The 16942-nt window shown below is 38.8% G+C and overlaps 1 protein-coding gene across 1 annotated transcript; it reads left to right on the top strand.

Annotated features, from left to right (window-relative positions):
• The first annotated feature begins 338 nt into the window (after window positions 1-338).
• LOC131774246 (probable ATP-dependent RNA helicase ddx6) lies at window positions 339-16246 on the top strand. Its single transcript, XM_059090604.2, has 10 exons — window positions 339-604; window positions 704-770; window positions 1605-1839; window positions 2077-2220; window positions 2652-2746; window positions 2832-2954; window positions 3538-3606; window positions 3831-3890; window positions 4307-4487; window positions 11013-16246. The coding sequence occupies exons 1-10, from the start codon at window positions 552-554 to the stop codon at window positions 11282-11284; spliced, it is 1299 nt and encodes a 432-aa protein (XP_058946587.1). The 5' UTR covers window positions 339-551; the 3' UTR covers window positions 11285-16246.
• The last annotated feature ends 696 nt before the right edge of the window (window positions 16247-16942 follow it).

Genomic DNA, 16942 nt, shown 5'->3' with positions numbered 1-16942 from the left:
ATAAAATAGCATCTGCCTTATTGTGTGGCACCGCATGGTGCAAGCCAGTGAGTCAGACTGATGCTTTTCAAGCTGTTTATTTGCGGCAAGATCATTAGCCACCTAAAAGTCTTATATCTTTTCAAGTTTGATTCAGATCGGGAAGTACTGTCGTAGTTGCTGTTGCAAGAAGAATTGAGGTCTGGAAATAAAATACTGACTGGATTTCCTTCTGTTTTGTTTATATATCTTAGAGCAGAACTCAATCTAGTGTTCCCCACAGGGTCCTCCGGAGGGGAACCTACACGGGTAGGGAGAGTCACACACCAACCGAGGTCTGAGAGACTGGTACAGCATCAAATCGATAATTTTGAAAAGCGAAAGGATCCGTAAAGTCGCGGTTGTTGGACCTGCAAAAGGAATCTTCGTCCATCTCATCCATTGTTTCCAGTTTTCTTATATTACATACACAGAATTATAAAATACAGATACATTTACACCGAAAGCCGACTATTTTTTACTAAATCGGCCCAAGGAAGACAGTTTTGTTCAACTTTATCGTACCGTCAGCAATGGCAGCAACTAAAACGGAAGCAGTGCCATCCGCTATGCGAAATGCAAGCACGTAAGTAACACAATAACAAACTACGGTTCTTAATTTTTAGAAACTGTGACCCGCCGTCTAATTCTATTTGCTCTGTTTGTTTGTTTTTTCTGTTTCAAGGGAAGGACTTGAGTCATGGAAGTCTAAATTGAAAACGCCAGCAAAGGATAGGCGCATACAGACCACAGTAAGTTTTACCTGCTTGTATATTATTCGAACTAACTTGTTTCTGATTTCTTTCTTCGTGACTGAATTGGTGGACTCAAGGAACTTATTCAGAAAGCGTTCTTTTATAGCTTTCACTTTTCAGCCGTAAATTTCCGTACATCGTCAACCATTCCTCGCGAATAAGGAAGTCATCGTTAACGATCACCACTGTGCTGGATGATTCAGTCATATAGTCATTCAGTTAAGTTATGGTACGGGTCTCCTCATAATCACCACCCTATGTTTTATAGTTTCGTGGAAGAGAAACCATTTTTAACTCAACTGAGCTCAAAACAGACATCAATGTCAGGTCTGCCAGTTTCATTACTTGTAAAAGAAATCCCTTTTGTCTAACCACACTGATTTGAGTTCCTTGCTTATAATTCAAACTTCCAGAGTGTTCTTACCACCTGTTTCATCTTATTTGACTAGCTAAACTCTTCAAATGTTATATCTGCACCATAGTTAGTGGTAGTAAAAGTTGACAAAAGCATCCTCCCCCATAATAGCTGCTGTATCTCAGTCCATGAGTGTTACTTGGGTTCAAGAATGTTTTGCCCAGAAGGGGGATGGTGGATGGTGGATGGTAATATGTCTGGAATTGATCGGCATTAACCCTGTCTATCATGTGGTAGCTTGAACACACCCAGTTCACTTGTATTACTGACATCAGTGTTAAAAATATTAAGTAGCAAGTGCATAAATATGTTGGGTTGCCACATGCCCAAATAGTACAGCAGTGTTAACCTCTATACTGTCTTGAAAGTTATACAGACAACTGCAGTTCTAACATGTTATGATCTGAATAAAATAGGATGTAACAGCAACTAAAGGAAATGATTTTGAAGACTACCTACTTAAAAGAGAATTACTCATGGGAATCTTTGAGAAAGGTTTTGAAAAGCCTTCACCTATTCAAGAAGAGAGTATCCCAATGGCTCTCACAGGAAAACACATATTGGCCAGGGCTAAAAATGGTACTGGAAAAACTGCTGCCTACCTGATACCTCTTCTAGAAAAGTGTGACGTGGATAAATCACATATTCAAGGTTAGTCTTTCATACACTGTGTTGTTATTCCTAAAGGATAAAAGTTCATATAAAGACTTCTGCAGCCTGTAGAAGGCTTTTTTACAAATGAAAATCGGCAACCTAGTGTATATGGGAAAACTGTTGGGGCCAGGAAACAAAATGAAGGTAGCAAAGAGAGCCTAGTAGTCTGGACATACAGCTCATTCCACCTACTGACCCATCCATTTCTTTACTTTGTTTTCTTCTCTTATTTAGGGCTTGTGTTGGTGCCAACCCGTGAACTGGCCCTACAAACATCTCAGATCTGTAAAGAGCTTGGCAAACACCTTGGAGTACAAGTCATGGCTACTACAGGCGGCACAAGTCTTAAAGATGACATAATGAGACTATATAATGATGGTATGTTTATAGTAAAATGCTCAAGGTAATGTGAAGGAATATTTCTTGTCTAATGTTCTGCTCTAGGATGGTCCTCAACAAGGAGTTGTTTATTCTTATCTTTGGTACTAGATTCTGCCTGAACAGCAGTGTAGTATTGAAATTTAAAGAGAATTATGCTCCAAAAGTCACTTAATTTTCCACTCTAACCATTTTATAACCATTTAATATCTTTAAATGTACAAAAAACTCAACTATAGGTAATTGAATTTTGAAAATATCACTGACCATTGTGTATAATGCAAACTTGCACAAAGATGTAGATGATAGGTAAAAATGAAGGACTGCTGAAATTTTTACCCTTGGAATCATCACCAGCAAAGCAGTATGCAATGCAGTTTAATAGCAACAGTGTTCAACTTCATAATGGTATATTGGTTTTTTTCCCACAGTTCATCTCATTGTTGCCACACCAGGTCGGATACTGGACTTGATGAAAAAAGGGGTGGCTAAGATGGACAATTGCCAAATGCTTATCATGGATGAGGTAAGTGCTTGGAAGATAATTTTGTTACATAGGAGTGTTGCACCATAAATCATACTTTTTTATTTTGTTTGTCCTCTCTTCCTAGGCTGACAAGCTTCTATCCATGGACTTCAAAGGGATGTTAGAAGACATAATTGCTTTCCTTCCACCCAGCAGGCAGATTCTTCTTTATTCAGCCACTTTTCCATTGTCAGTAAAGGAATTCAAGGTCAGTGGCAGTATGTCTTCAAGAATAATTACTTCTCTAATTTAGATTTTTTTCACTGCTATCCTCTATTTGAATTTGTATGGCTTTTTTTCTTTTTTAAGAGACAATACTTCTTTGTGTGGTAAATAACATAATATGTATTCAGGACTCTTTGTGTTGTACAGCAGCCTTGGACAGTGTTAACTTGTTAATTTCTCATTTAATAAGTGTTATTATTATTAGACTGGCATATTTAATGAGAGGATTCCTTGAGACTAAAGAACTTCCTTAGATGAGAAATCAAACAGCAGTAAATTACCAACTTGACTGGAAAAAATTTTCAGCTTGTATGTTGATGGTATCTTTGGTTTGAATCTTGTCTTATTTCCTTCTATTATGTGTGCTGGCTAATAGAAACTGTTGCTTTTATTTTCTAGTAAGTTCATTTAATGTTTGTATTTGTTTGGTTGAGCTGATGGTCTTGTGGAAGTGGTGTGTGACAGGCCCAAAGAGCATGCGCTTATTGACTAAGTGGGCTTGCTGTTAATGATAATGGGGGCTTTTTTGTACTTACCATGTATTTTGTTGTGATTCAAATTGGCAGGATAAACATTTGGATAAACCCTATGAAATAAACCTTATGGACGAGCTGACCTTGAAAGGCATCACACAGGTAATCATTATGTGCAGATGTGTGTCAGTTTTTATCCCTTTTCCCTCCCTATATACCATTTTTAAAATCATTTTTAATATCTTCATTGGTTTTTTAGCCTGACACGTCACCACTCTCAATCATATGTAACACTGTGTGTGCTGTTAGTGTGTCAAGGAACAGGGCTTCTTTGTTTGAAGTCAGTCCCCAAGAAAAATTATTATGGCTGTTTTTTTTTGTTTCAGTATTATGTTTTCCTGGAGGAGAAACAGAAAGTACATTGCCTGAATACTTTGTTTTCAAAGGTACATTTCCTTTCTTAATCTGCTGAAGTGTCACATGTTTAATTTGCAGAAGTTTCATTTTCCATGAAACAAAAAATTAAAAAAAAAAGTATTTACATGGTGGTCTTGGAAAAAAAAAAAACTTTCAATTTTACTTTGATAGCAGTTGTGCAACTAAAGAAGTGGAGAAGCATGTGCCAAAACAACCATTAAATTACAGGATTCAGACAATGAATTCTAAGGAAAGTCACTTCAATCAAATAGAGCTTAAATAGAAATTCAATCAACCAGAGTGTAAAATTATATGGTGTGCTGTGTTCTCCAGATGGAGCAGTGGTATTTGGCATTTTTGCAAGCTACTGGTTTCTGAAACACCAGCTAATGGACAGGAACTTAAAGTTATTTCAGTTTTAAAATTTCAATTTTGTTCTTCCCAGCTTCAAGTGAACCAGTCAATTATCTTTTGCAACTCAGTCAACCGCGTTGAATTGTTGGCCAAAAAGATAACAGAGCTCAAGTATTCCTGTTACTATATTCATGCAAAAATGGAGCAGAGTCACCGCAACAAGGTGTTCCATGACTTCCGCCAAGGAGAGACAAGGACTCTAGTGTCTTCAGGTAAGTGGTTTGACCACAGGCCTGGAGTCTCACAAACAAATAAACTCATTGTCATATGCTATGGTTAGAAGGGGATCTTTTGAACCCTTTAATTCCCAGAAGTGATTAATATAAAACTTCTCCCTACAATATCCATACATTCTTCAGCAAACAGGTAATGAGAATATTCAAACTTATCAGGTTGAAGCTGCTATCTTGATCTAGCACCAAGTTCTCATAACTAATTTACAAGGAAATGTGTAGCAGCTACAGGGGAGAATTAACAATCAGATCTTGGGAGTTAAAGGGTTGAGAACTGTTATATAGATGAATAGGTGTCATTAGGGGTGACCGATAATTTTTTTGACAAGTTGTTCTAATAGATGAATGATTTCTGGGTAAGAGAGATAACAACAGTCCAACATATTTCAATTTGTTACATTATGTTGTATGTAAATCTGTTTTCTCACTTATGTGAGGTGATGTGGATCTATGTTTTACAGTCAAGTCACCCGAGTGTAGGCGCAAGAATTTGTACTATCATTTTTTGTTAGTGTTGGTGTTTCATAGTTTCGTGTTAGGTGTTTATTTTCTCGTCTTCCATTAGTGTCCTTTGTCAGTTATCAGTTTTGTACTTGTTATATTTATTTGCATATCGTATATATATTGGTTGCGCGTAATTTATTTGGTTAGTTGTCTAGTTTGTGAAAATTACCGTTACATATCTAGCTCTGGGTTTCATGTTTTCGTCTTTGGGTTGGTCACATTCGTCTTGTAAGTATCCTTGTTTATCTCGCTTTGTCGTTTTCCAGTACTTTCACTCATACGATGTAAGTTATTTTATGCTCATTCGCGTGTTTGTAATTTTGTCATTTTCAGTTACCGTATTCAACAATGTGTCAAGTTTGTTCTAGTAAAGTTTGAAATACGTGTGATTAGCGTTTGCGACTATATTTTGTAAAAGACGAATCTGGTTTATTGGAAGTTTATGTCGATGTCTCGCAACGGTTCTGATGTCTACCTGTCTTATTCGGCCGGGAAGAACGGCCAACCTGCTGAAAACGGTCCACGTACTCGTAAACCGAATACCTCTTTGGATCAAGAAGGAATCTCTCTTGAACGCATCCGTGAACTCAGAAAGCGGAGAGGAGGAGTGTTGTCTTCGTTAATGTCCAAGCGTCGAGAGATCGATAGTCTTTTAACGGATGAAAATAATTTGGAGACGGTGAAAGTAAAGTTGTCGGAAATCACGTTGCTATTTCGAAGATTTACCGAGGCTCATGACGCGTATAATGTAGCTCTGGTTGAGGAAAGTCAGAGACAAGAATCAGACCTCTATTTCGCCGACATTGAAAGCAGTTTAGATTTTTTCTGCCGTACGGTCAATGATTGGTTACGTGTCACGGAAGCCAGGCTTCAAGATAACCTGATAACGCCTGACGACAGCGCTTCTCAAATTGGGTCCAAGGTTCGTAGCAAGTCTAGACCATCCATGTGTGGATCGAGAACGAGTCACTTTTCTAAAACGAGCTCCATATCTGCTGCAAGAGCCAAAGAGGCAGCTCGCATCGCGGAACTTCGAGCGGAGGCACACGCTTTGAAACACCGCCATTCGCTTCAAGAATCGGAGCTACGCCTCAAGAGGCAAGAGTACGACCTGCAGTTGAAGAAAGATGAATTAAACCTCAAAACTGAGTACGCTAAAGCGATGGCTAGAGAAGAAGCTTACGCTCAAGCTGAAGCGGGTAATTTCGCGCCTAGCAACGTGGCCTCTAGGAATCCTCGTTGTCCCGTTTCAGTCGTATCCTCCATCACTGAAAAGTCAAGGACTGGTCGTTCAAAACGTGAGTCATTTGTACCTGCCGATAAGAAAGAGAAATTGTCTGTGAAGTCAAGTAACCCGGTTAAACATCATAAGGGTGCTGTGAGTGATTCAAGTTCAAGCTCTGGCAACTCAGGTCTGAGCGACCAGGCCTATGGCATTCTCGTCCAGCAGAACCGAGTAATGGAAGAGTTCGTGAAACAGCAGCAAAGGAACTTGTTGCCCAGGAGACGTGTACCTGTGTTCAGTGGAGACCCTTTACATTACTGTGCTTTCATTCGCGCGTTCGAGACCGTAATCGAAACTAGAGAACTAGATTACGCTGGGAGACTCTATTACCTCGAACAGCACACAGCTGGCAGAGCTCAAGAGTTGGTACAAAGTTGCCTCTACATGAAAGCCGAAGATGGGTACGTAAAGGCAAAGAAACTCTTAGAGAGCAAATTTGGACAGAAGCACAAAATCGCTATGGCATATGTGGATAAAGTCACTAATGGTCCAGTCATCAAAGCTGAAGATGCAGACGCCCTAGAAGGCTTTGCCGTTTTGCTCTCTAGCTGTACAAACACTCTTAAGGCTATCGGCTATTCCAGCAAGTTCGAAAGTCCGGATAGCATGCGGAAGATTATTGAGAGGCTTCCCCCGAAGTTGCAAGCCAGTTGGCGGGACAACGCTGATCGGATCCTCAACTCGGAAGCGAGAGATGTCTGCATTGATGATATTTCACTCTTCGTTGAACAGAAAGCTCGCACCTTGTCCAATCCAGTTTTTGGCAAGCTTCCTTGTTTGGAAAAGGAGAAGAAGAACAGCAAGGATAGGGGTTCGAGATCGAAGTCTGAGAGACCCGGTGGAAAACAGCTAAGCCTCGTCACGATTTCCGAGACGAAATCTGCTCTCAATTCATCTGCTGATGTGTTGAGTGCAGTTCATTCTTCTAAGAAGAACTGTCTGTTTTGTAATGCAGATCACAATCTCACCGAATGTTCCAGTTTCGCCAAAGTACCTCCAACAGATCGTCAGGAGTTTGTCATGAAGCAGAGGCTATGCTTTTCGTGCTTAGGTGGAGGCCATCAGTCTAGAAGTTGTCACAAAAGGAAGCCCTGTATTCACTGTAATAAGAGACACGCTACTGTAATGCATGTAGGTGCACCAGAAGCTATTGTTGCGTCCGACCGTGGTAAGGATGGACCTCAGAGCGAGAACAACCAGTCCAGTACTGAGAAGAACAGAGCTGATCACTTTTGTGGCCTAACCACAATGGAGGGTTCCGTGACTGCATTGCCCATTGTTGCTGTGAAGGTCAAAGTCAAAGGAAGTCCTCGGTCCGTGGAGACTTATGCGTTGCTGGATAATGGATCTAACACCACCTTTTGCTCGGCTAGCCTGATGAAACGTCTGAGTGTCAGCGGCAAGGAAATGAGAATCAAGCTAACCACCATGGATAGCTGCAACGATGTGGACAGTCTCGTTGTTACGAACCTGGAAGTGACTGATCTAGACGAGAACGTTGTCATTTCCTTGCCAGAAGTTCTTTCCCGACCTTCTATGCCTGTAGTGAAAGATGAGATCCCGAAACAAGAGGATGTGGATCGATGGCCGCACCTTCAAGGCTATGTATACCTAGCAGAATTGAATTCCGAGGTGGATCTATTGATTGGTGCAAACGTACCTGAAGCCCTACAACCGAGAGAAGTTGTCCCTGCCTCTGATGGGGGTCCATATGCAACTAGAGTTGATCTTGGCTGGGTTATCAATGGTCCAACTGGAAGAAAGCAAAAGTTTGTCCCATCTTCTAGTTTCTTCGTTAACTGTAAGGAGACTCATCCTATGTGTATAGCATGTGCTGATTTTGCAGATGCCACTCTTTCCGATGGTTTAAGCATGTCAAGGGATGACTTAAAGTTCATGAACATTGTAGAGGATTCAGTTATGCAGCGTGAAGATGGTCATTATCAGGTTTCTCTACCGTTAAGGGACCTCAACTTGCAGATGCCAGCAAACCGGAGTCAAGTAGAACGCCGTGCCCTCTATCTTAAACGTAAATTCTCTAAAGATGTGAAGTTTCGCGAGGACTATGTTGCTTGTCTTGAGAAGGTGATCGGTGACGGTTTTGCAGAAAAGGTTCCCCTGGATGTCCTGGAGAGATCAGATGGTAAGGTGTGGTTTATCCCGCACCACGGCGTTTATCATCATAAGAAACCGGATAAAATACGTGTCGTTTTCGATTGCTCAGCCCATTCTCAAGGAACTTCCCTGAATGATGAGCTGTTTCAAGGTCCTGACTTAACCAATAATCTGGTTGGCGTGCTGATCCGTTTCCGGCAGGAGCCAGTCGCAGTCATGGGTGACGTTCAATCTATGTTCCATCAGGTGCGTGTCCCAGAAGAAGATAGAGACCTCCTACGGTTCCTTTGGTGGCCCCGTGGTGACTTCTCCAAGGAATTAGAAGAGTATCGGATGACCGTACATCTGTTCGGTGCGGTTTCGTCTCCCAGTTGTGCTAACTTTGCCATGCGACGGAATGCCGAAGATCATAGGCACGAGTTTTCCCCTGACGTGGTTAGTACTGTCTTGAAGAATTTCTACGTTGACGACTGCCTGAAGTCCTTACCTTCAGCGACTGTTGCAATAAAGCATGTGGAAGAACTTCGTCGGCTAATGCTGAGGGGAGGTTTCAATTTGACTAAATGGATCAGCAATGACCGCGAAGTCTTGGAATCCATTCCTGTAGAAGCTAGAGCGAAGGGTGTTAAAGATCTGGATCTTGATAACGACGTGCTTCCTGCAGAAGTGTGCTTTCATCCTGCTTTGATTGCAAACGACGACAAGGTCCCGTTGGAGAACAAAAGATGGCAAATCTGCCTCGGCCTCGAGTTACACCAGATCAACCCCCCTTCACGTGCGTGGGGATAGATTATTTTGTTCGTCAAAAGAGGAGCATGGTCAAACGTTATGGTGCAATCTTCACTTGTTTGGCACTTCGAGCTGTTCATCTGGAGGTGTGTCACTCACTGGACACTGATTCTTTTATTCACGCACTCAGACGTTTTATCGCTCGTAGAGGTCAAGTTAAAGAAATTCGCTCCGACAATGGTTCAAATTTCGTAGGAGGTGAAAGGGAGCTTCGTGTCATGATTGACAGCTGGAATCAAGCTAAAATTCATGACGCCCTTCTGCAGAAAAGCATCAAATGGGTTTTTAACCCACCCGGAGCCTCGCATCATGGTGGTGTCTGGGAGAGGCTAATTAGATTTACACGCAAGGTTCTGGGTGCCCTGGTTAAAGAACAAAGTCTCGATGATGAGAGTCTTCAGACCTTGTTGTGTGAATGTGAGAGCTTTATCAATGGAAGACCTCTGACCACAATTTCTGACGATCCAAAGGATTTGGAACCACTATCACCGAACCACCTTCTCCTGCTTCGCAGCGAGACACCTCTTCCTCCAGGCTTGTTCTTAAAGAGCGACACATACTCCAGGAGAAGATGGCGGCAAGTACAATATTTGGCTGATGTTTTCTGGGGTCGCTGGAAGAGAGAATATCTCCCTCTGCTACAGTCACGTTAGAAATGGTTTCGACCAAAGAAAAACTTTGCCGTGGGGGACACTGTTATCGTGGTTGACGAAACTTTGCCAAGGAATGCGTGGGCAATTGGTCGGATTACAGAGGTTTTTCCTGACAAATATGGATTTGTCCGCCGTGTCAAGGTTAAAACCAAGACATCAACTTTGGAGCGCCCTATCAGTAAACTATGTCTTCTGGAATCAATTGAACAAGTGGAAGGAAAAATTCATTGACTTTCCTTAATCGTATGATTACCAAGATTGTGTGACTTTTCTTTGAGGAGAAAGATTTAAATTGACACTTTATAGTACTTTGTTGACTCTGTTAGGCGTCTGAACATTAAGTAAAAATCGTCTAAGTTCAATTAGCTCTGTAAAGTTTGCGCCTTATAGTGTTTTGCTGGTAAATACTTGGATTTAGATCTTCGTATTTAAGGGGCCGGAATGTAGGCGCAAGAATTTGTACTATCATTTTTTGTTAGTGTTGGTGTTTCATAGTTTCGTGTTAGGTGTTTATTTTCTCGTCTTCCATTAGTGTCCTTTGTCAGTTATCAGTTTTGTACTTGTTATATTTATTTGCATATCGTATATATATTGGTTGCGCGTAATTTATTTGGTTAGTTGTCTAGTTTGTGAAAATTACCGTTACATATCTAGCTCTGGGTTTCATGTTTTCGTCTTTGGGTTGGTCACATTCGTCTTGTAAGTATCCTTGTTTATCTCGCTTTGTCATTTTCCAGTACTTTCACTCATACGATGTAAGTTATTTTATGCTCATTCGCGTGTTTGTAATTTTGTCATTTTCAGTTACCGTATTCAACAATGTGTCAAGTTTGTTCTAGTAAAGTTTGAAATACGTGTGATTAGCGTTTGCGACTATACCGAGAGTCATGTTGCTCAAAACCTGAGTCATTAGTCATGTTTAAAAATTTCTCAATGTTATTGCCTATTAAGAGTTTGAAATTTAGATCTTTTTAGTATTTGTTTCTTCAGGCAACTTGACTTTTTTTTGGGGGGGGGGGTGACATAACTAAAATTTCGGGCAACATGACTTTGGGTGAGATGACTCTTGGGTGACTTGACCAGTTACCGGATCCATCTACAGAATACTAATATTAGGTAGAGATCATTCTGTTAAATGATGTTCATCTCCCTATGTAGATTTGTTCACACGTGGGATTGATGTTCAGTCTGTCAATGTGGTCATCAACTTCGACTTTCCCAAAAACTCCGAGACCTATCTGCATCGCATTGGCCGTTCAGGTCGTTTTGGGCACCTTGGTCTTGCCATAAACCTTGTTACTTACGAGGATAGGTTTGATTTGTTCAAGACTGAACAGGAGCTTGGGACTAACATAATACCATTTCCCAAAAAAGTTGACAAGAAACTTTATGTGGCTGAATTTCAGCAACAAGAAGAAGAAGATGACTAGTTACACCAAAACTCCTGGTAGGAAAACATGCAACAGCTTTACACATCTTAAAAGTTGGGAGCTATCTTTAAGAGAATTTCAAAACAACCTCTAGTTTAATTGTTTACCACTCCATGCAAGCAAAACTTCTATATTTAAGTACCTTAAACAAACATTTACAAATAAAGTAATTGAAACAAAGTTTCCATGCATTCCTCTAGCAATAGTATTTCCTCTGAACATAAAGAGTACATGTCTAGAGGAAACTAATTGTGATTTTTGCCCCTACACTTTGTTTCAAACACTTCACAATTTTTGTAGAATGTTTTCATGGTTATAAATCAGTTTGTTGCCTGGCATTTTGGAAACAGTCATGATTAGTACTGTGTAAGACAAAACACAATGAGCTACTAAGAAATCAGCAAATTTTCAATCTTTTTTTGGAACAGTTAGAATCAGCCCTACTCAAATTTTGATGATATTAAAATAATCCAAGAGAGATTTAGAGTGCATAAAATTTATTATCATGACAGCATTATGAACAAGGGTACATGTGAGAACTTTCTCTAAACTAGATTTTGTTTTTGTCCTCAGTAAAGGAAATAATGCTGTTTTGGAAGAGGACAGTTAAATTTTTTATATGTATTTTTTTGCCCTTCCCTTCCCTTTCCCTTGATGGTAGTAGCTGACTACATTCAACTAATTTGTAAAAATGTTGTGGCAAGTTTTCCCAGCAGACCTGGAAGAGAGTTAAAAGTCTTCCACAAGCAAATTGTCCTGGTGAATCTTTAAGTTCCCCTTAACTAAAACATTGAGTATTTATGCCTTTCTGATATTCAGAAGGACAAGAGTTGATATCTTATGTTAATTGTATTTATGTTGTGTGTCACTTTAGGTTCATTCACTTCCATCCCACTACACTAGCTAAAAAGGTGAAAACTTGTTTGAGAGGCAGTAAATAAATTCTTCCTTTTTATTCTTGAACTGTATTACTGTGTTGCAAAAACAGGTATTGTTTTACAAGTTAAAAAAAAATCTATTAGGAAGAGCTCAGGGTTAAGGAAGAAATGAACAAATTCTGTCACTTCTCATCTGACTGTTAAGGTCCATTTAACAGCAAGTTAAATTAGCATTTTTGTTGTTTGACACAACTTAACCCATGGGAGAGTATGAAAACATTTCTGGATTAAGTTTAAAGGGGACTTGTTTCTTAGCTGCTGTTGGGATGGAAGTGAATGACTAAAAATGTTTTTGTGCAGTTTGTGTAGTAAAAATTCCTAACTCCAACTGAAGTGCTCCAAGTATGTGAATGAAACAATGTTTGATAGAGATGCTTATTTGAAATTGTAGTCTTTGGGTTAGAAATTAGATGGTAAAGTTTTTTTGCTGCCCATCCTTTAAGTATAGAGGCCTTAAGACATTACCTTGTGTAGTTAGAATGAAGTAAGCTTAACTGTGCAGCTAAGTGCTGGTAGCAAGGAGTTGTGGTACACTATTCAAGGGATTAAATGATCAAATTGCATTTGGTGAGCCTCTTTTAGTGGCTCTTTCCATTGGATTAGGGTGCCATGGAATTCTGCCAAGGGTAGAGTAGAGATAATGTGTAGAAAAGAGGAGTTGAATGGGCATGGCTGATGATGAAGATATTGTTCTTTGGTCTGAATTAGTTGGAGCTTTTGATTAAGTGTCTTAGTTAAGTGGGAAATTATTTATTTGTAATTAATGTGTACATATGTATATAGTGCAAATTCTAATTATGTAGGAAGATTTATTTTCAGGACAGAGTTTGATGGAAAAGTTTGGAACTTGTAATGGAGAGATAAGAACCTTGAGAAAAGTCAACCCAAGTTCACAAATATTTTGAGTACAAGAGTTTCCCTTGTTAAATTGTTGGTACTCTTTTAGTTTGTCTCCACTGTGCTCTGTGATTTGGGTGAGAAATTGCACTACCATCTTAGCTAATCACATATTACACTTCATGGGTCCATTACATTTTCCAGTGTTAAGGTCAGTTTGTTTCTTGTGGTATTGAAAGTCAATGTACCATTTGCTTTGTTTGGCTGTTGTTATTCTGTTAGGTTAGTTTTATGACTCTTGGTAACAAGTATCCCTAATAAGTGATTAGTTTGTTAATGTGCAGTGGTGTAGTTTGCTATTTCATGCCCACTTTACAGAGTTAACAAGATTTCCATTATGATTAAGATTTTTGTTAATGAATACATGGGGGACAGTTGAAACTGAAGTTCCAAAAACTGTGCTCTAAAGTTTCTGTGGAATCGAGGCACTGTCTGTTATTCTTATTAATGCAGTAAAACTGCAATTCTGAAAAATTTTTTTCCTTAAGACAGCCTACTCTTTCCCCATGAAAACTTCGTAGAATTGAAGTTAATTGAGTAGGTAGGAATGGCTAACTTTGTGTTTGTATTGACAGCTGGACAGTGTGTAGAATAAGATTATATATACAGCCAGGGTCATAATGTGATGAATTGTGAAGGAACAATATCTGTGCACACCCTTTACTCCTTTCATAAAAACAGTAATTTCATTACAGCTAAAGAAGAAGAGTTAGAAGAGACTCTTGGCTCAATTATAGCAGCAGGATTAGTTACCTGTTTAATGAAAGAGGACTGGCCATTTTAACAAGACATTGTGACACCTATCTAGTAGAATAATTACTGAGGCATAACTAATAAATATGGGAAGAGGTAGCATAATGGAAATAAGGAAAATTAAAAGCTGTTCTACAGAAGTTGTCTTGCAAAGTGGGAGAAGTTATCCATCAGGCTTAAATGGCCATTAACAAACCCAAGAAGTAGAACTGTGCAGTACACAACAAGGGCTATGAGCATTGCCTTGCAATGTGTACTTAAGTATAAAGATAACAATGTTCATTAGTATTAATGTATATTTGTACAAGTCATCTTATTGGAACCTGGTGTAGTGGATTAATGACATGGCTGGTAGAAATTTACAGTGATACTCTAATTTCAAATATCTGAGATGAGAAGGTTTATTATCCAACTTCTTTGCTAAACAAAAACAAAGAAACAAAAAAGCAGTTGTGTTGTGCCAAATATTAAAACTGCTGGTTTTTTTCTTTTTTTTAATGGCAAGAGACATTTTTAGCCTATTTTTGTTATTATTTCTGACTTATTAATTTACTGAGTTCCTCATGAAGTTGGATAATAAAGTAGTTAAATTTTTCTGGTGCCATAGTTGAGGCTATAGTGATAACACCTTTTTGTTATCAGTGTCAAATTACAGCATTGTATTATTATTATTATTATTATTATTATTGTAGTAGTTGTTATTATTATTATTATTATTATTATTATTATTATTATCTAGACTGAAACTGTTGCCTGATAATGTTACATATTTAAGCTGTTTTCAACCCTTAGCAGTCAAATATGTATTACATCTTCAGTTCATTGGTCATAAGGTATAAGTTGATACAAATGTTTTGTATTGACAGGAAGTATCCAGCACACTTCTTGGATAATTTTTATAATTATTTTTCTATCTTTATGCCTTCCTTTGGCTTTTGATTATTTGCTTAGTTTTTTCTGTTTTGTGTTAATGGATATTTTCCGTAAGCATGTGTTTTTGCTAGGCTAAAATCTTGATTTTCTTCACATGTTTTAGGGAATTCCAAGGTACTTTTTTGCTCCTGAAAGTTAAACATAACTGCATGTAATAACCTTATGTTCAAGTGACTATAGGAAAATGTTTGGTGGAGCAGCATGTAAGTTTTAAGAAATCTTGAATAAGCTCTGCATCAGTGTTTTCTTCTTTAGCCTCCTACTATGCTTTTTTTACTGTTCCATGCAGAGCTTTTCATGTTTTTCAAAATATGATTTTTTCCTAGACATTGAACTTTCATTTAGAATTGAAGCAAAGATATGGCAGGGGCAGGTTGAGCATTAGCTCAAGGTGTGGTTAGTTTTCGTGGCATAAACACAGGGTGTAATGCTGCAGTACCCTGAAAGAAAAGTTTAATATGACTCAGTATTACTTGAATGCCTTGGTGTCTTTTCAGGCCCTGGACAAGCATGGCTTTTAAAGTTACACTGTAGTTAGCTCCTGTTTGTTTCATTACTGATAATTAATGTAATACAGTTTTATGTCCTCTGCTGTCATGTTTCCAAAGTTGTCTAGTGCTTTTAACTTATCATGTATAGACTAACCTCTGACTGCTTATTTCCAGGTTGTTCTTGTTCACTGTGTCTTGCCTTGTTGTAACTATAAGCTTCTGTATTAGTGTTGTTGTGTTTGTTAGTTATGCTTATTATTTTTTTTTTGGTTAATGCTGATGTTTTTACCCAAGGGACTGTTTTCTCAAAGAGAAATGTTAAGATTCTCAAACAGTTTATCTCGAGGTTAATTGTGTATTAAAGTCCAAATTATGTAACTATTTAGTTTGAAATGAACTCTTGTTTTAAGGTTATTTCTCTGCCTTTCATCCTTAAGTTTTAATTCTTTCAGTGTTCAGTGTTTTAATGCTTATGACAAGTAATCCTTTACCCAAATCACTACTGTGTCTAGTTTGTTTAGTCTTATTGCAGACTTCAGGTGCAGTTAGTAAAACGGTTTTTTGTATTGTAACCGTGTGTGTAACTGGCTTTGGGTGATTAACTTAACATCAGATTTGAAAGAAACATCACCTGTACTGGTTCCTTAAAGGAGACAGACAGTTCAGGCTGAGTTTTTAACTTCCTGAAAGTCTCTTTTGACTATTCTTTAGCTCTGTTCCTTCTCTGAAGGAACCTGGTGGTTAAAATGTATGACGACTTTATGATGTCCATTTGATAAGTCAGTGCTAAAGTAATCTTAATTGGATGACATTGTATGTAAATCTAAACGTTTTGGAGTTATGCTAGGAATTAAAGTATTTCTACAGGATTAAATTTAGTTTGTGTTTTATGTGGACCATTTTCAAACAACCTGTAATGTTATGGCATCAATAAAGTCTGATCAAATCTATGTGTGATTGGTTTACCCAATGTATTCAGTTGACAGTTGTGTGTGCGTAATTTCTCCCATGAACCATAAACTCCACTGTTTTATTTCCAGCTCTGTCAGGAACCAGATCTAAGAGTAAAGCACTAAGCTTACTTTGATTAAGGGGAAAGGCTTGATTTCACCAGCCAAGTTGGCTTTAAATGGAATTGGATGGGTTGCAAGGGTTTGTCTTTGTGCTTCTTATTGTGTCTTCACTCTTATGCTGCTGTTGGTATTCAATTTTCTTAATTTGCCTTGGAAGGCGGGAAAATACGTTTGTCACTTCTGGGTTTCTCTTTGGGTTTACGAATTCTGTGGAGGTTGAGACGGACATGTCCCTTCAAATGATGTTATTCTGTACAGTGGAAGCATTTATGAAGTAAACTCCAGAAAACATATAATTTTGTCCCTGTCGTTGAAAAGCATTGTAGACCTTATATTTTCTTCTCAAGACAGGGAGAGAGAATGAGGAAAAAAACGGGGCAAAGGGAGAGAAAGAGAGAGAATTGGAAAATAAGGGGAGGGAGAGAGAAAGGCGTTCAGCTACAGTGTAGTTCTTGACGGACCACAGGCAGCCCAAGCTCCAGCCTTGAGATGACCATCTTGCGAAATAAGAGTCAAGACGAAACTATAAGAGTTTGTTTGGGAATGTTTACGACTGCTCTTTGGAATGAAAAG

Source organism: Pocillopora verrucosa, chromosome 6 (genome assembly GCF_036669915.1).
Source record: "Pocillopora verrucosa isolate sample1 chromosome 6, ASM3666991v2, whole genome shotgun sequence".
NCBI lineage: Eukaryota > Metazoa > Cnidaria > Anthozoa > Scleractinia > Pocilloporidae > Pocillopora > Pocillopora verrucosa.
This window is presented reverse-complemented; position numbering and strand designations above follow the sequence as displayed.